This window comes from Salvelinus fontinalis, chromosome 13, assembly GCF_029448725.1.
Source record: "Salvelinus fontinalis isolate EN_2023a chromosome 13, ASM2944872v1, whole genome shotgun sequence".
NCBI classification, from domain to species: domain Eukaryota; kingdom Metazoa; phylum Chordata; class Actinopteri; order Salmoniformes; family Salmonidae; genus Salvelinus; species Salvelinus fontinalis.
Window position 1 is genome coordinate 21628562 of NC_074677.1, and position 25528 is coordinate 21654089.

General features: G+C 42.9%; 1 protein-coding gene across 3 annotated transcripts in view; it reads right to left on the reverse strand.

The window, feature by feature from the left end:
- The window catches only part of LOC129868244 (cytoplasmic polyadenylation element-binding protein 4-like), a 38804-nt gene extending 14013 nt beyond the window's left edge, over positions 1 to 24791 (reverse strand). For all 3 annotated transcript variants that reach the window (XM_055942047.1, XM_055942046.1, XM_055942045.1), the window contains exons 1-3: positions 24291 to 24791; positions 21120 to 22274; positions 2042 to 2132 (exon numbers count right to left, since the gene is read on the reverse strand). In XM_055942047.1, coding sequence (XP_055798022.1) covers positions 2042 to 2132; positions 21120 to 22229 — 1201 coding nt within the window. In that variant the 5' untranslated portion in view covers positions 22230 to 22274; positions 24291 to 24791. The remainder of the gene's footprint in view (positions 1 to 2041; positions 2133 to 21119; positions 22275 to 24290) is intronic.
- Positions 24792 to 25528: the final 737 nt, after the last annotated feature.

The following is a 25528-nucleotide window of genomic DNA, read 5'->3' on the forward strand; positions in this document are numbered from 1 at the left end:
ATAATTTGACATTTCTATGAACTATACAGATACAATTTGGATTTTTTGTCTGCCTGTTTTGACTGCGTTTGAGCCTGCGGATTACGAAAGAAACACGAACAAAACGGAGGTTTTTGGATATAAAGAGACTTTATCGAACAAAAGGAACATTTATTGAGTAAATGAATGTCTACTGAGTGCAACCATATGAAGATCATCAAAGGTAAGGGATTCATTTTATCTCTATTTCTGACTTGTGTAACTCTTCTACTTGGCTGGTTACTGTTTGTAATGATTTGTCTACTGGGCTATGTTCTCAAATAATCGTAAGGTATGCTTTCGCCATAAAGCATTTTATTTTATTTTAAATCTGACACCGTGGTTGGATTCACAAGAAGTTAATCTTTAAACCTATGTAAAATATGTTTTGTTTTCTGAATTTTTATAATGAGTATTTCTGTATTTGAATTTGGCGCCCAGCAGTTTCACTGGCTGTTGAAGAGGTGGGACGCTAACGTCTCACGTACCCAAGAGAGGTTAAACAGAAACGCCACCCAGGCTACTCCCTCTAATTAATTCTTCCCCAGACAAACACCACTTGGAGTAGTAATACAATAGGTCATCCTGACTGACAACAGGAACTTTCTGGTTTGGGACGTTTGCATCACAAACCAGATGGACAACAGATAGACTGCTGGGAGCGCTTGATTGGATAGTATTTTCCCCATAATACTATCCAATCAACAAACACTTCACAACTGCAGCTATGAAAACTCTAAAAAGGGACAAGTAACACCTCCCACGCCACCACCATAAGGTAGATTTAGCTCCATCTTTGACATTTTTGAAAACCTTTGAAATACTTCTTATGAACAATAAGTCCAAATAAAACCAGTATGCTAGGAGTCCAAATAAAACCAGTATGCTAGGAGTCCAAATAAAACCAATATGCTATAAGTCCAAATAAAACCAGTATGTAGACCCAGGGTACATCTAACTTAGTTTGAGTTATTGATAAATCAGAAATCAGATTTTCCGTGTCCATTTAAAACCTTTGCAAATCTACTAAACAATGGCCTACCAAATTGAAACTTGAAGGTCAAAGACATTACCATGACGAACCATGTTAAGTTTGGCATTGATATCGTTAAAAAAATTAGGAAACGCTTAACAATTTACTTTTTTGACTGTGTACCGCTAATGCTTAAAATAATCATTATAAATCTTCATGGACTAAATGTAAGATTCACTGCAAATTTGGTCTTTGGACTAAGTAAATGCATATTAGCACATACACTAATAGGCTAAAATAGGCCAAAAATACTTCAGAAATCTTCTCATGAACCATAAATCAGATTATATCAAATCTGGAGTAATACTCAATGAATTAGCCTCTAATGAATTTGACAACGATTAGTTGCTGCATTCAAAGGCGGCCCCGCTACCAAACTACAGCACTATATTTTACATTTGTCATTTAGCAGAAGATCTTCTCCAGAGTGACTTACAAGAGCAAGAGTTAAGTGCCTTGTTCAAGGGCACGTCAACAGATTATTCACCTAGTCGTCTCGGCGATTCAAACAAGCAACCTTTTGGTCACTGACACAACGCTCTTAACCGCTAGGCTAACGAAGACCCACTAGACCAAACGCTAACGAAGACCCACTAGACCAAACGCCGTCATCCTTGTGGTATTGAGAGATAAACATGGTAATGATTTCCCTGATAATTCCTACATGATATAATGCTTGCTTTGTTATCCAACTGAGCTCGTGTCCTTTCTGTCATCCTGTGAACCCCGTTCAATATTTCCATTTGCACTCTCTGTAGAATAGCCTAGCCTACATAAGCCTACACTCTTCACTGTCTAGTCCACTCTAGTGCCACTGAAAGGAAGGCTCAAATCAGCAGTCGTCGGACATGGCTGTGGGGCAGCAGACAGACGCCCGTCCTAGATGACCTTGCAGCAGATTTGAAGGACAAAAGGTTTTTAGATATGGCCGCTAGCATCAATATTGTGACCGGACATGCTATCCTGGTGGTTTTGTGATTGTTATCTTACCTTTCAGGGTATCTTGCTCGGCCCTCATGATGTCAATGAGAGAGTTCTCCAGGGAATGCATGTTGAAGCCATCAAAGGATCTGGTGCGCTCCTGTGTAAAAGAGAGATGAGAGGGCTGCTTTGAAAGTATGGAGCTGCCACTGCTTAAATGTTACATTTATTTTTTTTGGGGGGGGGGGGGGGGAAATCAGCTTTAATATTGCAGAGTGCCCCATGGTGGCGGTGGGGTTATGGTTTGGGCAAGCATAAACTACAGGCAATGAACACAATTGCATTTTATCGATGGCAACTTGAATGCACAGAGATACCATGACGAGATCCTGAGGTCCATTTATTTGTTAAGGTATCTATGACTTCCAGATGCATGTCTGTATTCCCAGTCATGTGAAATCCATAGATTAGGGCCTAATGAGTTTATTTCAACTGAATCATATGAACTGTAACTCATACATTTCATACATTTAAAAAAATTTAATCTATGAAATTGTTGCATGTTGCATTTATATTTTTGTTCAGTATACTTTGTACTGTATTTATAGAGGATGTAGTTGCTTTTGTGGTTATGTAAACCACAAATAAAATGCTGCTAAATAATTGTAACTTTAATATTTAGGTAAGAAATCATAATTTAGAGTATATGTTAATCCTTTGGAGCGTAATTTGAGTGAAAAAAAGCTGTTTTTCCATTCCACCTCTAAAAAAAAAAGGCAGATACAGTACAGTCGGAAAATATTCAGACCGCTTGACTTTTTCCACATTGTTACGTTACAGCCTTCTTCCAAAATGGATTTTAAAATATATATATTCTCAATGAATCTACACACAACACCCCATTATGACAAGATTCTCTGGTCTGACTCCTTGGCCTGAATGCCAAGTGTCACCTCTGGAGGAAACCTTGCACCATCCCTAAGGTGAAGCATGGTGGTGGCAGCATCATGCTGTGGGGATGTTTTTCAGCGGCAGAGACTGGGAGACTAGTTAGGATCGCGGGAAAGATGAACGGAGCAAAGTACAGAGAGATCCTTGAGCGCTCTGGACCTCAGACTGGGGCGAAGGTTCACTTTCCAACAGGACAACGACCCTACGCACACAGCTAAGACAGCGCAGGAGTGGCTTCGAGACAAGTCTCTGAATGTCCTTGAGTCGCCCAGCCAGAGCCCGAACCCGATCGAACATGGATGGACCTGAAAATAGCTGTGCAGCAACACTCCCCATACAACCTGACAGAGCTTGAGGATCTGCAGAGAAGAATGGGAGAAACTCCCCAAATGGGGTACTGTGTATAAATTGATGAGATTAAACTAAAAATGTTTTATCCATTTTAGAATAAGGCTGTATTGTAACAAAATGTGGAAAAGGTCAAGGGGTCTGAATACTTTCCAAATGCACCGTATATCAGTCATTTGCCCCCATTAAATTTTTTTTTTTTTTTTTTTTTTTTTAAATCCTGTATCTGTCAGGCTCTACCTTGTATCACAAACCATGTTTGAGAAAATCATGATGAAAGTGGCCATTTTAGACCTACACATGCCTCCTGTAAGACCTTATGATCTATGAACCGTACATGATACAGACATCATCTTGGTGTCATACTTCATATGTTACTATAAGGAGTAGGTCTAGATTCTGAAATACTTATATAGTTTTAACAGAAAAAAGGCAGTATAAAATGTTAAGAAAATGTTTCCATGTCACATACCTAGTTGAAACCCTCCACAGAATGGCATACCAGAGGCCAGCCAACACACAATACAAGTCCTACTTGGTAATAATGAGAGGCTTGTTGCACAAGACCTGGAAATAATTCACCATTGACAGCATCTTTCAGCCCAGGCCAGACAAGACCTGGAAATAATTCACCATTGACAGTATCTTTCAGCCCAGGCCAGACAAGACCTGGAAATAATTCCCCATTGACAGTATCTTTCAGCCCAGGCCAGATCTGGCTGCCTGTCAAAGGACAAGAGAAGCACTTCAACTAGGCCAGAGTCCAAGTTTGACAAATCCAAAAACATATTAGTGTGAAGTCTCATGTGGTTGCATCATACATCCTATCAAATCAAAGTGTATTTGTCCTGTGTGCCGAATACAACAGAGTAGACCTTACAGTAAGATGCTTACTTACAAGCTCTAACCAATAGTGCGGGGAAAAAAGGTGTGTGTGTGTAGGTAAGTAAAGAAATAAAACAGTAAAAAGACAATTGAAAATAAGAGTTGCAAGGCTATATACCGACACCGGTTAGTCAGGCTTATTGAGGTAGTATGTACACGTAGGTATGCTTAAAGTGATGCATATATGATGAACAGAGTAGCAGTAGCGTAAAAATAGGGGTTGGCGGGTGGTGGGACACAATGCAGATAGGCCGGTTAGCCAATGTGTGGGAGCACTGGTTGGTCGGGCCAATTGAGGTAGTATGTACATGAACATATAGTTAAAGTGACTATGCATATAAGATAAACAGAGAGTAGCAGCAGCGTAAAAGAAGGGTTGGTGTGGGGGAGGGGGCACACAATGCAAATAGTGCAGGTAACCATTTGGTTACCTGTTCAGGAGTCTTATGGCTGGGGGTAAAAACTGTTGAGAAGCCTTTTTGTCCTAGACTTGGCACTCCGGTAGCGCTTGCCATGTGGTAGTAGAGAGAACAGTCTATGACTGGGGTAGCTGGGGTCTTTGACAATTCTTAGGGCCTTCCTCTGACACCGCCCGGTGTAGAGTTCCTGGATGGCAGGCAGCTTTGCCCCAGTGATGTACTGGGCCGTACGCACTACCCTCTGTAGTGCCTTGCGGTCGGAGGCCGAGCAATTGCCGTACCAGGCAGTGATGCAACCAGTCAGGATGCTCTCGATGTTGCAGCTGTAGAACCTTTTGAGGAGGTTCTAAATCTTTTTAGTTTCCTGAGTGGGAATAGGCTTCGTCGTGCTCTCTTCACGACTGTCTTGGTGTGTTTGGACCATTCTAGTTTGTTGGTGATGTGGACACCAAGGAACTTGACGCTCTCAACCTGCTCCACTACAGCCCCATCGATGAGAATGGGGGCGTGCTCAGTCCTCCTTTTCCTGTAGTCCACAATCATCTCCTTAGTCTTGGTTACGTTGAGGGATAAGTTGTTATTCTGGCACCACCCGGCCAGGTCTCTGACCTCCTCCCTATAGGCTGTCTCGTCGTTGTCGGTGATCAGGCCTACCACTGTTGTGTCATCTGCAAACTTAATGATGGTCGTGCCTGGCCATGCAGTCGTGGGTGAACAGGGAGAACAGGGGGGGACTGCGCACGAACTCCTGGGGAGCTCCAGTGCTGAGGATTTTTTATTATTTTTATTTTACCTTTATTTAACTAGGCAAGTCAGTTAAGAACAAAACGATTCATATTTTCAATGACGGCCTAGGAACAGTGGGTTAACTGCCTTGTTCAGGGGCAGAACGACAGATTTGTACCATGTCAGCTCGGGGATTCAAACTTGCAACCTTTCGGTTACTAGTCCAACGCTCTAACCACTAGGCTACCCTGCCGCCCCAGCGTGGCAGATGTTGCTACCTACCCTCACAACCTGGGGGCGGCCCGTCAGGAAGTCCAGGATCCAGTTGCAGAGGGAGGTGTTTAGTCCCAGGTTCCTTAGCTTAGTGATGAGCTTTGAGGGTACTATGGTGTTGAACGCTGAGCTGTAGTCAATGAATAGCATTCTCACATAGGTGTTCCTTTTGTCCAGGTGGGAAAGGGCAGTGTGGAGTGCAATAGAGATGGCATCATCTGTGGATCTGTTTGGGCGGTATGCAAATTGGAGTGGGTCTAGGGTTTCTGGGATAATGGTGTTGATGTGAGCCATTACCAGCCTTTCAAAGCACTTCATGGCTACGGACGTGAGTGCTACGGGTCTCTAGTCATTTAGGCAGGTTGCCTTTGGGTTCTTGGGCACAGGGACTATGGTGGTCTGCTTGAAACATGTTGGTATTACAGACTCAATCAGGGACATGTTGAAAATGTCAGTGAAGACCCCTGCCAGTTGGTCAGCACATGCCCGGAGCACACGTCCTGGTAATCCGTCTGGCCCTGCAGCCTTGTGTATGTTGACCCGTTTCACTTCTAATGGCTGGGGGCAGTATTGAGTAGCTTGGATGAATAAGGTGCCCAGAATAAACTGCCTGCTACTCATGCCCAGTTGCTAATATATGCATATTATTAGTAGATTTGGATAGAAAACCCTCTGAAGTTTATAAAACTGTTTGAATGATGTCTGTGAGTATAACAGAACTCATATGGCAGGCAAAATCCTGAGAAAAAATCCAACCAGGAAGTGGGAAATCTGAGGTTTGTAGGTTTTCAACTCTTTGCGTATCAAAGATACAGTGGGATATTGGTCATATTGCACTTCCTAAGGCTTCCACTAGATGTCAACAGTCTTTAGAACCTTGTTTGATGCTTCTATTGTGAAGGAGGGGGGAATGAGGGCTCTTTGAGTCAGTGGTCTGGCAGAGAGCCACGAGCTGACCATGCGCGTTCACGTGAGAGTGTTAGCTTGCGTTCCATTGCATTTCTGAAGACAAAGGAATTCTCCGGTTGGAACATTATTGAAGATTTACAATAAAAACATCCTAAAGATTGATTCTATACTTTGTTTGACATGTTTCTATGAACTGTAATATGACTTTTCGTCTGAACTTTTGACTGGACCTGCCCGCGCGTCTTGAGTTTGGATAGTGTACTGAACGCGCAAACAAAAACGAGGTATTTGGACATAAATGGACTTTATGGAACAAATCAAACATTTATTGTGGAACTGGGATTCCTGGGAGTGCATTCTGATGAAGATCATCAAAGGTAAGTGAATATTTATAATGCTATTCTGACATCTGTTGACTCCCCAACATGGCAGATATCTTTATGGTTGTATTGGGCTCTGAGCGCTGTACTCAGATTATAGCATGGTGTGCTTTTTCCGTAAAGTTTTTTTTAAATCTGAAACAGCGGTTGCATTAAAGGTCTTACTCACGTCGGCTACGGAGAACATGATCACACAGTCATCCGGAACAGCTGATGCTCTCATGCATGCCTCAGTGTTGCTTGCCTCGAAGTGAGCATAGAAGGGATTTAGCTTGTCTGGTAGGCTCGTGTCAATGTGCAGCTCGCGACTGTGCTTCCCTTTGTAGTCTGTAATAGTTTGCAAGCCCTGCCACATCCCACGAGCGTCGGAGCCGGTGTAGTAGGATTCAATCTTAGCCCTGTATTGACGCTTTGCCTGTTTGATGGTTCGTCGCAGGGCATAGCTGGATTCATTGTAAGCTTAGGGTTAGAGTCCCGCATCTTGAAAGCGGCAGCTCTACCCTTTAGCTCAGTGCGAATGTTGCCTGTAATCCATGGCTTCTGGTTGGGGTATGTACGTACAGTCACTGTGGGGACGACGTCCTTGATGCTCTTATTGATAAAGCCAGTGACTGATGTGGTGTACTCCTCAATGTCATCGGAAGAATCCCGGAACATGTTCCAGTCTGTGATAGCAAAACCGTCCTGTAGTTTAGCATCTGCTTCATCTTACCACTTTTTTATAGACCGAGTCACTGGTGCTTCCTGCTTTAATTTTTGCTTGTAAGCAGGAATCAGGAGGATAGAGTTGTGGTCGGATTTACCAAATGGAGGGCGAGGGAGAGCTTTGTACGCGTCTGTGTGTGGAGTACAGGTGATCTAGAATTTTTTTCCCTCTGGTTGCACATTTAACATGTTGATGGTAGATTTGGTAGAAATTTGGTAGAACTGATTTAAGGTCCCCTGCATTAAAATCTCCGGCCACTAGGAGCGCCGCCTCTGGGTGAGCGGTTTCCTGTTTGCTTATTTCCTTATACAGCTGACTGAGTGCGGTCTTAGTGCCCATATCTGTTTGTGGTGGTAAATAAACAGCCACAAAAAGTATAGCTGAGAACTCTCTAGGCAAGTAGTGTGGCCTGCAATTTATCACAATATACTCTACTTCAGGCGAGCAAAATCTAGAGACTTCCTTAGATTTCATTCACCAGCTGTTGGTTACAAATATGCACAGACCGCCCCCCCTCGTCTTTCCGGATAGTGCTGTTCTATCCTGCCGGTGCAGCGTGTATCCCGCTAGCTGAATATTCATGTCGTCATTCAGCCACGATTCTGTGAAACATAGGATATTACAGTTTTTGATGTCCCGTTGGTAGGATATTCGTGATCGTACCTCGTCTAGTTTATTGTCCAATGATTGCACGTTGGCGAGTAATATTGACGGTAACGGCAGCTTTCCTACACGCCTTCTGCGAGTCCGGACGAGGCATCCGGCTCTTCGTCCTCTACGTCGCTTCCTTTTGCGAATAATTGGGATGTCTGTCCTGTGGGGTGTTTGGAGAATATCTTGTGAGTCCTGCTTGTTGTTGAAAATACTTAGTCTAATCCGAGGTGAGTGATCGCTGTCCTGATATCCAGAAGCTCTCAGTCTAATCCGAGGTGAGTGATCGCTGTCCTGATATCCAGAAGCTCTCAGTCTAATCCGAGGTGAGTGATCGCTGTCCTGATATCCAGAAGCTCTCAGTCTAATCCGAGGTGAGTGATCGCTGTCCTGATATCCAGAAGCTCTCAGTCTAATCCGAGGTGAGTGATCGCTGTCCTGATATCCAGAAGCTCTCAGTCTAATCCGAGGTGAGTGATCGCTGTCCTGATATCCAGAAGCTCTCAGTCTAATCCGAGGTGAGTGATCGCTGTCCTGATATCCAGAAGCTCTTTTCTGCCGTAGGATACGGTTGCAGAAACATTATGTACAAAATAATTTACAAATATCGCAGGAAAAAAACACATAATAGCACAATTGGTTAGGAGACCGTAAAATGGCAGCCATCTCCTCTGGCGCCATTAGCAATCTACCTCCAGGAAATGAAGAAAAACTGCTCCAGGTCAAATAAAATATCATGCTAAGTAGGGCTGGGCGATATCATATCATGGTATTTTTCAAATTCCTGACGGTACGGCGGTATTTGACGGCATTTTATGTTTTTGATTAATTAAAGTTCTAAATTTGCTTTATGAGTAGTGAGTGATCCTAGGATGGCAACACGTATATTATAAATTATTTCAATGGCTCTTTCTCCATTCTGATTGTTTTATACTGTTCAATTCAACTTCAACCTAAAATAATTTCCTGCACCCATTTGAGATCATTTCCACACTCCAACGACATGGGCAAAAATACTAGGCCTTATTTTTAACCAAATGCTGCAATTGAGATTTAGATCAAAACACTTGGGTGAACTTTTGGAATCATGGAAATAGAATGTTTTTTATAATTATATAGTTAGAATATAAATAATAGTGGGCACATTCACAAACATGCTGATTTAAGCCTCCACAGTACTGGTATCAGGCTGTATTAGCTAGCTACGTTTGCTCTGACTCAGTACTTTTAGCTAGCCAGCTAACTAGCGATTAGCATTAGTGGCTAACATGATTTAGCTTATCTTGCTAAGAAAATACCAACTAGCTGTTTGCAACCCAATGGTGGTATACCGTATTTTACGATATACCAGTATTGATGCACAGACCGGTTTGGGGTTTTACTATACCTTATATAACGATATTTGAATGTTTGTTTTGTTAAATGTGATAAGCTGTGCGTAACGTCCATTTTTATAGTTTACTCCGCTACTTGAGTCATCTCTCTCCAGACCTAGCCCCGGCCCCTGTTTACTCACAGGGTGCATGTTGTTGTTGCTCGACCACAAGACACATGCAACAACATTAATGACTACCATGCTGTTTTAACTTTGCTTCTTAATATAATCCACAAGTGTTCTATAACTACACTATTAGCTTGTGTTTCTTACATTTGCAAACAGGTAATTTGTATTTTCTTAGTAAGTTTTGGCTAAGTCATGTTAGCCAATAATGCTAATTGCTAGTTAGCTGGCTACCTAGCTAGCTCATAAATGTACAGAGTCATAGAAAACGCAGCTAACTACACAGCCTGATACCAGTGGTGGTATAGGTCTAAATCAGCATGCTGCTTGTGAAACAGTATATTCTAAATCAAAGAGGAATAGGCAAAGCATATGTTAGCTACATATTTAATGTAGCCAAAGATTATAAGGTCCCCTAGGAAACACTCACCAACACTTTGGTTCCTACCCTGCCGCAATAACTTCTCCCTGGCATGTTCATTCGTTCTCATATCAAAACAAAGCACCCACTATTATCATCTAACTATAGAATCAGACTAAATCTCAAGTCAAATCGCAATTGCAACATTTGTTTAAAAATAAGGGCTTGATTTTTTGCCCATATCGTGCAGCTCTACGTGGCAGTGAGGAAATGATCACAAATGAGATTGATGAAAATGCAGACAATTATTTTGGGTTGAAGTTTAACTAACCAGTATAAAACAATCAGAATGGAGAGAGACCCATTGAAATCACTTAGAATGTCACGCACTACTCATAAAGCATTTAACTTGTACTATTCAAAAACATAAAACAGTCAAAAATGTGAAAAATACTGTGATACGATATTGTGGCCATGTCAACCAGCCCTAATGCTAAGCAATGGGAATGGAAACAAGCGTTAAAATGGTGGCCATGGAGCAGTAAACTAACAAAATTAACAACCATGACCTTAGGAGTGACAACCACACAAATCACCAGCAGGCTGGGGCTGCAGTAACCTAGAATGTATTTTCTACAATCCACTGAGAGATGAACTACTTGAAGTCAAATAGGAGATTAACACAAAAACACTCTTAATTCATTACAAAATAAATACTCAACAAAAAAAAGAACCCTATCCCTATCCTAAGATGCTAAACAGGAAGGGTCCTAGTGAAGTACTAGGTAATGAGATGCCATTCGGCATCATGACGACGCACAAGTATGGCTGCTGTTGCAGTAGTTATTCATCTGAAAGGATTGGCAACCGTAGTGATTAAAGGGATACTGCGAGATTATGACAATTGTGCTGTTGTTCTACTTAGCCAGAGTCAGATTCTAGCGTATGCTACTGTACCTGTAGACTTCCAGTCATTGCGCTAACGCTAGTTAGCATTGGCTCACGGAACTACCTCTAACTTCCTTCAAACTGCACGTAGAGACATAAAAATGGTATCCATGAGTAAATTTGACTCTGGGTAAGTAGAACAGCACAATTGCCATAATCTCGCAATATCCCTTTAATCGCTGCGGTTGCCAATCCATTCAGATGCATAGCAACAGCAGCCATACTTGTGCGTCGTCATGGTGGCAGATGGGTTCTACAGGACTAGTCTACGTACGTAGGCACACAGACACATAGCCCTTAAGAGCATAGCCCTAAATAGCCAGTTGAGCCTGCCTGTCCCTCAGTTCAACTCTTTCCTTCTCACAGCCTCACATGAGAAGTTTGGTTCACCTCCAAAGTACACACACATAGGTGGGCGGGTCAAATAAGACTTTTCCTTACCAAGCTCAACAATAATCTTTAAAGGAACAATTTTTTAAATTCAAGCTTAGGCTAAATAATAGGCGAGTGGCACATAGGAATGTAATGAAATAATTCCCTGATAAAGAGACAAAAGAATAGCGAGAAACAGTCGGAAAGACCAAACCGGAGTATTTTGTATTTCAACTCGCTCCAGGCAGAGAGCCTGTGTTTAGGAGTATAGCTAGAAGCTAAGGCCAAAGTATCCAACGTGAAGAACACTGCTAAAACAGGCCTTGATGAAACGTTTCTGCCACAACATTAATCTACAATATCACGGCTAAAATAATGGAAAGGGAAGGGTGGAGGGAGCTTGGGAAGGGGGCCCAGCTTGATTTTTGTGTTGCTGGTCATGGCATTACAAAGCCTTCCACATGAAAACACCCACAAGCCCATGAAGCCAGTCCCAGAGCATGGTTAGGGAGGGAGGGGTAGCAGGGGGGTGCAGACTGGTTCCCCAGGGGAGCCAGATCTACTTTGGTGATAAAGTAATTAAAAACAGCAACAGATCCTAATCAGAGACTGGGAGTTAAAATGCCTGTGACACTTCTGACACGTTTCTCTCCCCCCCATCTCCCGCTCGTTAAAACACACAGTACGCGTCCTGTTTCATAACTCCCTTCAAGGATAGAAGGTTAGAGAACATAAGAACACGGTCGTGCACTTGTCACTGATGGTCAATTCTTTCATTATTCAAGGGGCATTTACCGCCATCAGGATCGTGACTAATTGGCTAATGCCCTCTAAATTTTAATAGCTGGGAAAGTGTGCTGGCTGTAAATGGGGGGCTAAATGAGAATGAATGAATGAGGCTTGTTACTATAACCATAGAACAAAAGACTACATCTGACAGGGCTCTACAGTGCGACCATTTTACATGCATATGCACCCAAATCTTTTGCTGTGCAACCCAGAATTTATATTTAAGAGCACCAGTGCGCCTAGAAAATTTAAGGATTCTAGCTTTAATATCTCAAATATTTTTCATTGTGCTCCTTCTTTCTGTGTGCCTAAATCTCTCAACTTAGGATCACATGTGCTCCTTGTAAAAATGGTCAGCGTAGAGCCCTGTCTGATGTAGTCTTTTGTTCTATGGTTATAGTAACAAGCCTCATTCATTCACTAACCTCAGCACATTAGTCTGTCAAACAGTCAGTCTACACATCCCAAAACATCTTCCCATTAGTACACCGTCAACTGATACACACAGTGATGTGAACACGAGACCTTTGGGGTCGAAATGTTCTGTTTTGATAAGACATCCTGCCGTATCATGAACTAACAGACGTCATAGGATACTTTCATGGTTTTAAAGGGATACTTCGGGATTTTGGCAATGAGACCCTTTATCTACTTCCCCAAAGTCCGATGAACTAGTAGATACCATTTTTGACTCTGCGTCCACTATGAAGGAAGTTAGATGTAGTTTCGCAAGCAAAAAGCATGCTAGCAGATACCCATAGACTTCAGTCATTGAGCTTATGCTAGTTAGCATTGGCTCGCAAAACTACCTCCAACTTCCTCCATACTGGACACAGAGATAAGTGGTTTTCACTAGTTCATCAGACTCTTGGGAAATAGATAAAGGGCCTACCAAAATCCCAAAGCATCCCTTAAAATGAAAAATGGCACCGGAGCAGAAGTCAAACATTTTACATGCCCCAAATCGCACCATCGAGAGCATCCTGACTGGTTGTATCACTGCCTGGTATGGCAACTGCTTGGCCTCCGACCGCAAGGCACTGCAGAGGGTAGAACGAATGGCCCAGTACATCACTGGGGCCAAGCTTCCTGCCATCCAGGACCACTATACCAGGCAGTGTCAGAGGAAGGCCCTAAAAATTGTCAAAGACTGCAACCACCCTAGTCATGGACTGTTGTCTCTGCTACCACACGGCAAGCGGTACCGGAGCACCAAGTCTAGGTCCAAGAGGCTTCTAAACAGCTTCTACCCCCAAGCCATAAGACTCCTGAACACCTAATCAAATGGCTACCCAGACTATTTCCATTGCTGCCGCCCCCCCCCCCTCCTCTTTTACGCCACTGCTACTCTGTTGTTATCATCTATGCAGTCACTTTAATAACTCTACCTACATGTACATATTACCTCAACTAGCCAGTGCCCCCGCACGTTGACTCTGTACCGGTGCCCCCTATATATAGTCCTGCTATTGTTATTTCACTGCTGTTCTTTAATTACTTGTTACTTTTATATCTTATCCATATATTTTTTTTAACTGCATTGTTGGTTAGCGGCTCGTAAGTAAGCATTTCACTGTAAGGTTGTTGTATTTGGCGCATGTGACTAATACATTTTGATTTGATTATAGAAAACAATCTCACAAGCACAAGCCCACTTGCTAGTGAGTAGCCAGCTAATCTTTATAATTCAAGTTCAGCCAACTTGGACATATTTCCTAGCTAACAAGGTAGAAGCATTGTTATTAACACACCCTTCTGTCCATACGTCTGAACAGCATGCTAGCCTGTCCACTTTGTTAGGTTGAAATCGAGTGGCCTACCTTATTTCTCCGAATGAGAATGAGTTCGCAATTCCTTATTTAGAGTGTGTTCGTAAATTCAAGTCCCAGAGTGCGCTCTGGGCGTTTGCCAATTCAGAGCGTTGTCAGATTGTCCGTTCGTAAATTCAGAGCGTTGTCAGATTGTCCATTCGTAAATTCAGAGCGTTGTCAGATTGTCCATTCGTAAATTCAGAGCGTTGTCAGATTGTCCATTCGTAAATTCAGAGCGTTGTCAGATTGTCCATTCGTAAATTCAGAGCGTTGTCAGATTGTCCATTCGTAAATTCAGAGCGTTGTCAGATTGTCCATTCGTAAATTCAGAGCGTTGTCAGATTGTCCATTCGTAAATTCAGAGCGTTGTCAGATTGTCCATTCGTAAATTCAGAGCACTTCGCTCTCGGAGCGTTCAGAGAGCACACTGGACGCTGTGACCTGGGAGTAGGGTTGATCCGAGCGTTCTGACCTCACAACGGCAGTCCCAAGCTAATTGGCTAAGGTTGGCTAGCTTTCTAGCTACTTCGACACAAATTAGAACATTTCCCTCTGACCATTTTACTCGCCCTAGCAGAGGTGGTTAGGCTGTTTTCATGTTATCCAGAGCGTTGGTGACTAACTGGGCTGCTGGAAACAATTTAAATTTTGCAGACGCTTACCAACACCAGCCACAATCAACAGGTGTTGAGCGTTTGTAAATTCATCAGTTATTCTGCACTCTTGCACACAAATGAGAGTCCTCTGAAATTGGAGTAGATGGCCAGAGTGAATTTACGAACGCACCCATCTTTGATGCTAATTGCACATGTCTAAAACACAGACTAGACAGCTAGTATAACAGTTTTTGGCTAAAATGCTGCTAGTGAAAAAAATATATATTTTCCAGAATCATTTTTAATTGATTCTCCCCATTTTAGTAGTGCCTGCTCTGTGTGAAATTTGAGGAGTTGATACATAAAAAGGTTTTTATTAGAAAGGTTAACTACTCCTCTATTACAGTAAAATAATGTCTCAATGTCTGTGTGTCCATATGACTGATTCTGTTGGAACAAACCTCAAATACAAGTAGTGAATTGAAACCGTTTCGGTAATACTGTGCTAAAACATACATTTGAATTAATTTGATATATCACCCAGCCCTAATGAACAACTGTGATTTGAAGCAGTTATAAATGCAAGCAAACATATGTCCTTCGTCTAAAAAAGGTTAACCAGAAAAATCACAGCCGTAAACTACCTCTAACAATTTCCCACATACATTAGATTGCTAAATGTGGCCCTTTGGGTGCCTGCCCAACCCCAGATCCACAGGCATGTTACCGAGCAGTAGGCCCTGTCCCTCCCAGTCACGGAAGTCTGTAGAGCAGCTTACACAGAGCTAAGAGGATGCCCGGGGTTTAGAAAGTGAAAGACCGGCCCTGCCTCAGTGCAGAGAGCTTGGCCTAAGAACACAGCTCTAATACCGTACCCAAAGGCAGTAAGCCTATAGTCGGGACCAGGGGCCTGTCCATGTTTTATATTATGATAACATCCCTCTCTGGGAGGCATAGTCACTAATCCCTGAGAGATGACACTGGACCTACTGTAGGAAACATATGACTGTTTGCCAACGGCACCTGCAACCAGTGACAAAAGCTGCTCTAATACAGAAACAAACAGAGAGGAGACCTAGCCTGAAAAACAAACAGCCTCCTTGTTCATTTGGGGCAGCAGGTAGCCTAGTGGTTAGAGCGTTGGGGTGGCAAGTAGCCTAGTGGTTAGAGCGTTGGGCGAGTAACTGAAAGGTTGCTGGATCAAATCCCCGAGCTGACATGGTAAAAATCTGTCGTTTTGCCCCTGAACAAGGCAGTTAACCCCGGTAAGCCATCATTGTAAATAAGAATTTGTTCTTAACCAAACTTGCCTAGTTAAAAAAAGGCTAAATATTTTATTTTTTTAGGTTAGGTCTCCCAGTCCTGCTCTGTGATCAGCAGCAGCACAGCCCAAGGCCATCACAGGATGAACATCACAGGATGAACATCACATCTAAATAAAGGGTCCTTCTTTATGACCCGAGAAAATCTGTTTTCTTTTTGCCTGATTGTTATCTCCGTTTTGTTTTTCCCATTTATTTATTTATCGCTCTGAAAAAAACAAAAAAAATAACATTGGATGTTATAAGTCCACAAAAATGCTTAAACCGCATCAGACCACTTGAAGTCTGGGAAAAATAGAAGAAATTAAGATTTTTGGGTGTAGTTACCCTGTAATGCCGTTGTTTGGTTAGCCAAGTTTCTGTAGCGCTCATGTAATTGCAGAGTTCGCAAAACAAATGCCCACTGGATTGATGCAAACAATCATGATATTCTGTCTGGTAGGCCTAAAAAACTTTGTAGTTAGCATTTAATTGAGAACCTTTTTGGGAAACGTTATCATTAGCATCATCGCTAACGGCCAAACAAAGTGTAGATATCCCGCGCGCGCACACACACACACACACACACACACACACACACACACACACACACACACACACACACACACACACACACACACAGAGAAGAACATTCCTGTTTAGTTTCAGAAAGTTGCAGGAAAATAAGAATCGCTGATGCATTTTGTTCAAGTCTTATGATTAACTTGGGCAAAGTAATGAATTTTCTAATAAATTCAATACATTTTGTGGATTTCCTACTAAGTTCAATACATTTCTGAATATTGTTGAATTCCATTTTAATGCCTGGATTCCAAAATTCCGTCCGTGTTCTACGCAACACTTTTGTTTTTAGCGCCATTGTCTCATAAAGCGTTTTTTGTTCTCCCAAGTGGGAGCAGCATCTCCCTTGTCATTTTCTCCCTGAGACACAGGTTAATCATCAACATCTCACCTGTGTCGGCTTGCATGGAGCGAGTGCTCTAGGCCCCCCCATCAGACAGCCTCTACTTTCACACAGAACATGAGATATTCTTGGCTGAGACACAGCCAGCCTATGGAAACTTCCAGCACCATTAAACTAAGAGCTCAGTATCACATCACTTTAATGTGTTAACTCCCCAAGGCGGACACCTAAACAGTCAGTGAAAGCTCATTTAAATAAGTTAAACAGGAATCCACTGTTGATTGACATAACCCAGATTTCTATGAAAAAGTGCTGCTACAGTATGAAGCCGAAGTATTGTAGACAGTAAGGTATTTCTACACAATGTTACTTGAGCAATGTAAATGTTGTGCAAGCTTGATGGATGTAGGCTATGCTAAATAACGAGAGGCAAAATAGCCTACAGCAGGGGTAGGCACCTAGATTCAGCTGCGGGACATTTTGTCAAACCAGATGGTCGGGGGGCCATTTTTTTATACCTTGATTAAATAAATAAAAATGTATTCATGGAAATCCTTGGGAACAGATTTCCTACAGTCAATTTATTTTTTGCTGAATTCCTGTTAAATGTTGAAGTCTTGTTTCACCAAAAAACAAAATCCTAAAACATTTTTTGGGGGGGTGGGGGGTCTCCTGTTGCCAACCCCTGGCCTAAAAGCATTATACCCTTATAAACAGGAATACGGTTAGGAATGGATATGGAGAAGAATTACTCCAAAAAGGGACACCACCAACCAGCCCACCTGTTCTCTCCGTGATGAGATGGAAACTATGTAGAATCATTTGGACATGCCTGGCAGTCACAAGAGAAAGCCACGCAATCAATGGGCTGGTGTTCACTATCACTGTCCAAGTAAAGCTGAAAACATTGCTTGTTCAGGGACAGAGACAGGGAACCTATTTATTATGTACGGTAACAGTCAAAAGATTGGACACACCTACTTGTTCAAGGATTTTTCTGTATTTTTACAATTTTCTATCAAAACAATGAAATAACACATATGAAATCATGTAGTAACCAAAAAGTGTTAAACAAATCAAAATATATTTTATATTTGAGATTCTTCAAAGTAGCCACCCTTTCCTTTGATGACAGCTTTGCACTCTTGGCATTCTCTCAACCAGCTTCATGAGGAATGCTTTTCCAACAGTCTTGAAGGAGTTCCCACATATGCTGAGCACTTGTTGGCTGCTTTTCCTTCACTCTGTGGTGCAACTCACCCCAAACCATCTCAATTGTGTTGTGGTCAGGTGATTGTGGAGGCCAGGTCATCTGATGCAGCACTCCATCACTCTTCTTGGTCTAATAGCCCTTACATGATGACCAGACCGGACACGTCGCATGCGCGAGCGTTGCAAAATAAATTTAGAAATCGATGTTATTCAATTATTGCACCCACACTGCTCACGCGCACGAACGAGCGTCTGCGTTACCAAGGGCTAAAATAGAAGTCATTCCTATTTCTGACGCAGATCACGGTGCAAGTCCTGCCTATCCCATCTCCTCATTGGTTATACCCACGTGGGTGATTGAAAGACGAACTGTTTTGCCGGTCGTCGTTGTAATACTATGAAAGTTTAGATGCCAATCCCCATATAAGTTCAAAGATGAAAAAGTCTGGAAGGAGGAGAGATGACTAGAAATGATTCGGTTGACCATTTTATGTGTGGATTAATTGTCGAAGTAGAGGACCTTGTGCATTTCAGGTAAAATAACTACTCAATGTTTATATCCCAGGACAAATTAGCTAGCAACAGCAAGCTAGCTAAATAGGACAAATTAGCTAGCATGTGCAAGCTACCTAGCTAAATTGCCATACATGTTTAATGCTTTTCGACCTGTCCACAAATGAACGTAATTGGTTCAGTTTGTTTTGATATTTTAACCTGTGTGTTGTGAGGAGAGATTGAGAGATGTGTTTATAATAAAAGTAATCAGCCTATATAATAAAAGTTTGGTGTGGGGGGACAAAATAAATTTATGCACGATGGCGCACGCGCGCAGCCGGTTTGGGTTCCGTGTTACACAGCCTGGAGGTGTGTTTTGGGTCATTGTCCTGTTGAAAAACAAATAATAGTCCCACTAAGCGCAAACCAGATGGGATGCTGTGGTAGTCAAGCTGGTTAAGTGTGCCTTGAATTCTAAACAAATCACTGAGTGTCACCAGCAAAGCACCCCCACGCCATCAGATTTCCACCGGTCTAATATCCATTGCTCGTGTTTCTTGACCCAAGCAAGTCTCTTTTTCTTATTGGTGTCCTTTAGTAGTGGTTTCTTTGGAGCAATCCGACCATGAAGGCCTGATTCACGCAGTCTCTTCTGAACAGTTGATGTTGAGATGTGTCTGTTACTTGAACTTTGTGAAACATTTATTTGGGCTGCAATCTGAGGTGCAGTTAACTAATGAACTCTGGGTCTTCCTGTCCTGTGGCGGTCCTCATGAGAGCCAGTTTCATCATAACGCTTGATGGTTTTTGTGACTGCACTTGAAGAAACTTTCAAAGTTCTTGAAATGTTCTATATTGACTGACCTTCATGTCTTAAAGTGATGATGGACTCATTTCTCTTTCCTTATTTGTGCGGTCCTTGCCATAAAATGGACTTGGTCTTTATACCACCCCTACCTTGCACAACACAACTGATTATTTCCTTAATGTGTTGGAGACAAATTCTACAAATTAACAAGGCACACCTGTTAATTGAAATGCATTCCAGGTGACTACCTCATGAAGCTGGTTGAGAGAATGCCAAGAGTGTGCCAAGCTGTCATCAAGGCAAAGGGTGGCTACTTTGAAGAATCACAAATATAAAATATATTTTGATTTGTTTAACACTTTTTTGGTTACTACATGATTCCATGTGTTATTTCATAGTAGTGATGTCTTCACTATTATTCTACAATGTAGAAAATAGTAAAAATACAGGAAAAAACCCTGGAATGAGTAGTTGTGTCCAAACCTTTGACTGGTACTGTAGTAATGTAAATCAGCCTATATAATAAAAGTAATCATTAGGTTACTTAGAACAGATTTTTTTTATAGAACAAAAATAGAATACCCATGTGATTTATCCTAGCGTGACTAAGCATAAAAATACAATAACAATGTAATATCTGTGTAATAATTCCACAGCAGTTCCAAACAGCTACGCCTAACCTACAATTGGATTTTGATCCACGGCAGATACCTCAGTTCAGTCACACTGTAGTAGCCTTTCACTACTCAAAACTTCGATATAGAGACCGTTGCAGAGGATTCATTTCCAATGGATTTAAAGAGCACAATTTCATTCGGACAGTCTCTATGGAACACTCTTCTACATCTCGAGCTGCCTGTCAGGCCAACTTCATCCATTATGCGAGAATATTCAGCATCCCCCGTTGAAGTAGACGAGAAAATGCTTCTTAATTATTTAAAAAACAATGTGTTTCAGTTATTACAGCCTGCATCAGGAAGCTAACCTTCAATCATACCCTCCACCCCAATGCATTTAGAGGTCAGAGTGCCACAACACAGGCTAGCTGAACCCACAAGAGCACAGCACTGTCGTGTGCTACAGTAACCTAGCAGTCAGGCTATATCTAACATGGTCGATATGGCATCATGGCGTCAGCACTTCTGGGGGGGGGTATCCACAGAGCCTTCAAATCAAGCCTTCCAGCACGTATACTAGCCCAACCCCTGCACCCACCTCTACCCCCCCCTCCAGACGCAGTCACCCCTGTGCTTGATCAATAAAATAATCTCCATGCCCTTTTCATCAATCCTATCAGAGTTTTCCAACGCATAATACCGTTATCCAAGTCATATTCATTGTGTGCTATTAATCAAATTTCAAATTGCATTATAAATGAGGTGGCATTATAAAGGATGTGTAGACCGGTAGTCTCAGGTTATTAATTGCCCTGTAATCCTAAAAATCACTTTCACGGAAAGATAGGTAATTGATGTTCCATCCATTTCGCTACAGTGTGTTCACTGGATGAATAAAATGATCTGATATTTTCTAGGCTGTCATAGCTTCTGTATGTCATATACGTGGCACACATCACTGCAGTGGCACAGCTACGCTAGTCATAAGAGGCCTCTGGCAATTAATGCATTAGGACCAACATATAATAGCGCGACAAATTCATCACATAACGTAGAGTAAAGTCTTTGGGTACACACAATTCTATTTCGTCTCTCTGAATGGCTCTAATATCATTACACAGTTAGAAGACACTGTATAGAACCAGTGGGAATTATTGACTGACCTGGAAGGGAAAGATGTTGTCACTCCTGCTCACACTCTCGTCCATCCAGGATTTGGGGTTGAAACCAGGGCTGGTGCGGGAGTACTTCTGCGACGGCACGTGGTTGTTGGGGAAGGTTTTCTTTAGTGGGGAGATTGAGTTCAGGGGGGTCATGCCTCCGTTGAGGCCCCGACGGTACTCACGCCCCTGGGAGCCTCCCCAGCCACCATAGCCCCCGCCGGGACTCCAGGAGGTAGAGGAGGGAGAGGGAGCAGGGCTTTGGTAGCTACCCCAAGGTGACGGGGGTTTATTCAGATTATTGGACAAATGGGGCAACTGGCTGAACGGAGCATTCCTATGGGGGAAGGGAGGAGGGTGGGGGCTGGCTGGGGACCTGCGGTGTTGTTGGTGTTGGTTGTGTGGGTGCTGAAAGTGTGGATGTGGGGGATGGTGCTGGGAGATGGGTCCAATCTGGGGGGAGAAGTTTCCCCCAAAGCCTGGGCTGGTGTGGTGGGAGAAATTCTGGAACAGGAGGGCCCCATTGTTAGCAGAGGCAGCTGGGTTGAAGAAGCTGACATCCTCGTTGATGATGGTGGAGGGTGTCTGGGAAATAGCCGCTGACCAGTTGTTGAAGCCGGTCAGGGACGAGGAGGTACTGGACTGGACCGGAGCCCCAAGACCCGATGTCTCTTGGTAGTCGAAGCCTGTCAGTACTGGGGACTCGAGGCGCAGCTTCTCCTTTCCATTACTACCCTCTGAGGGGCTGCCCTCCACCTTGTTCTCCTCGGACCTCGCCTTCTCTAACTCAGATATGATTACAGACTCCTGGTGGCCAGGGGACAGTTGCTGCTTTTCTTGCGTTTCTTGCATTTCCTGTTGCTGGGCTTTGGGCTTTTCAGACCCAAGAATTTCATCTTGCATGCTGCTGTGGGCAGCTGTGGCTGAAAACAGCCAAGGCGACCCACTGCTACTGCCATTACCAGATGTGGTATTGTTTATGAAAGCAGCAGGGCTTGGAGACACATTCTGATGATGATGTGGAGGTTGCAGATGTGGGTGAATTCTAACTGGGAATGCAGACTTGTTGCCAGTGTTGTTTTGCACTAAGACTCCAAACCCGTAATCCCCCATTTGCTTTCCCCCACACAATATGTGCTATCCCGTGATCTTTACGTCCTAAAGAGAGGGGCAAACACAAAACACACCAGTTATTATTTCAATGGTTGTAATTGAGAATCAGGCAGTCACCAGTGTAATGGACTTTGAAAGCTAGCTACGTCAGACCCTTTTCTGCCAGTAACCATCTTGCTAGTCCAAATGTGGCAAATTAATTCAGTTAAATAAAAGGTTAAATAAATAAAGCAAACATTTATTTTTTATTCCACAGAGGGCTGAGTGCCTCGGGTTCACACTCCTCCCTTGTACTTAGCTAATTAATGAATTAAGGTCACTGATACATTAGGAACTCCTCTCACCTTATGGTTAAGGTATTAATGAACACAAATTCATGGAATGAGTTAAAGTTATCTGTCGCGAATAGCTGCCGATATAATAACCTTGCTAACGTGACAGATGCCACATCAGTTCCACCTTGTACGTTGTAGCTAAATTGTTTATTGCATGCTAGCTAGTTGGTTAGCTAGCACCATCTTTACATTGCCACAGAATATGCTACACTAGTCTAACTACCTAGTTAGCTAACGTTTTCTGGTAAGCTACACTACATGCTCGTCGAATATCTCATTACAAAACTTTGGGCATTAATATGGAGCTGGTCGCCCCTTTGCTGCTATAACAGCCTCCACTCTTCTGGGAAGGCTTTCCACTAGATGTTGGAACATTGCTGCTGGGACTTACTTCCATTCAGCCACAAGAGCATTAGTGAGGTCAGGCACTGATGTTGGGCGATTAGTTCTTCCACATCGATCTTGACAAACCATTTCTGTATGGACCTCGCTTTGTGCACGGAGGCATTGTCATGCTGAAACAGGAAAGGGCCTTCCCCAAACTGTTGCCAGAAAGTTGGAAGGGCAGAATCGTCTAGAATGTCATTGTATACTGTAGAGTTAAGATTTCTCTTCACTGGAACTAAGGGGCCTAGGCTGAACCATGAAAAACAGCCCCAGAGCATTATTTATCCTCCACCAAACTTTACAGTTGGCACTATGCATTAGGGCAGGTAGCGTTCTCCTGGCATCCGCCAAACCCAGATTCGTCCGTCGGACCTCCAGATGGTGAAGCGTGATTCATCACTCCAGAGAATGTGTTTCCACTGCTTCAGGGTCCAATGGCAGAAAGCTTTACACCACTCCAGCCGACGCTTGGCATTGTGTGCGGCTGCTCAGCCATGGAAACCCATTTCATGAAGAAGCTCCCAACGAACAGTTACTGTGCTGACGTTGCTTCCAGAGGCAGTTTGGAACTCGGTAGCGAGTGTTGCAACCGAGGACAGGTTACTTTTACGTGCTTCAGCACTTGGCGGTCCTGTTATGTGAGCTTGTGTGGCCTACCACTTCACAGCCGTTGTTGCTCCTAGACGTTTCAACTTCAGTTGAGCGATGCCGCTCTAGCAGGCGAGGTGTCATCCTATGACGATGCAACGTTTAAAGTCACTGAGCTCTTCAGTACTGGCCACAAAACGGACAATGTTTGTCTATGGAGATTGCATGGATGGGTGCTCGATTTTATGTACCTGTCAGCAAGGGGTGTAGCTGAAATAGTCGAATCGACTACTTTGGCAATGTAGTGTATGTCGGATAGTCGACAGGAGATTGCAGTGGTGACATTTCTTAGGCCAATTAACTAGTTAGCATTTTGTCGATAACATACTAAAGTTAGCTTGCCAGTTGCAATAGTCATATGCAACAGTATTTGGAAAATGACGCTAGCCAGCTAACATTAGCTAGCTAAATTTGAACGAAATCATGACAGACAAGCGACCTTGCTTGCCTGACAGCTGTCAAAGCCTATCCCGTTGCTTGGAATCGACCCTTTAATTTCAGAAAATGATGATGGCTTATTTACTCTTAATCTGTTATAGGCACTTCCCCCAACAGTTTGATTGTTTCAGGCAAAATCTTAAACAGATATGACAAAGTCGATAGTCACAGATGCTAGCTAGCTATAGTAGTGTATGAATAATCTGGCTAAAGCGACGTTGCACACACATCGACAATAAAATTCCTTTTTCACCTTTTGGTCGCTAACGTTACCCTTGATCCAGGCGACGACTCGATCCGTCCTGTAGTCAACCGGCAATCTCGATGCGTCTGATAAAATTGTGAAAATCAAGTTTATGACAAGCGATATGGTACTTTTATGGCTTTCGTTCATATAGTAGCTAGTTATGGCTAACCAGCTTTTCTCTCCTCTCCTGACGTGTCCTGCCTGCTCAATGACACAGCTCTCTCTCGCGAGCCGCTAACCTTGCTTGTATAAAAATTAAAAATAATGTCATTGAATTAAATGTTTAAAACGAATTCAATACTAGTTGACTGTAGTGGCTTATTCTGTCGGTTTCATTGTTTAAAGGATTCCTGTATTTTTTTTCTTCTCTCTATCCAACTGACTTGTTCCTGCGTTTCTTTGCTGTTGCTGTCCCTCTCCTCAGAACCGACCGTGGCCAAATGACAGAGTGCTCAGCCGCGAGACACTTCCGGGTAGAGCTCTGCCCCCTTCTAAAACCTTCCCACGGATGGCTGGGAGCCTCTCCACAATTCGTGACACTACCCACACCTCGTGAGATAGTGGCGTATAATTGGTCATACAAACCAGTAGCCTCACCCACCTTAAAGATGTACCCGCCCTTTAAGGTCAATTAACGTGATATGCGTATATCCTCTTCACGCCAAGTCTCCGCCTAGTAAGGTCGAATCATGAGAGCTCAGATCAGAGAGAAACAGCTGATATTGCATTCCCTCCCTATCGTTTGTACGTTAAGAGGTCAAGCCTCCTACAAAAGGTTTAAAAGGTGAACGATATGGATTCTGAGCAGAAATATAACATTGAACAGGCTGTAGTTGTAATATAGACATAGTCCTACCTTATTCTTACATTCATATAGCTTGTCATCCTTAACTGGTATCGTTTGTTTTTGGCTAGAGGTTATATATTAGCTATAGCATGAACACCCCAGTACAGCTCAATGTTCAACATGGAAAAGAGAGCTTGCTCCTTCCAGTGTTCATAGACATATTCACCATCAAACACTCAGGATAATGTGGTGTGCCTTGGATGCAGCCCTATTACTGCAGGTGATATGCATGGGAGCTTGTGTGGTGGAAATATCTTTTGCAACTTCCTGAAAATCTCTCTAGTGGTTTTGAAAGGCAAGTTGCTGGTGACAGTATGGGGTCACTTTCATGCTTTAGGTATGAATTCAAAATAAAATCGTTAACAGTTGAAAATGTAAAAATAATGTTTTAGCTGAA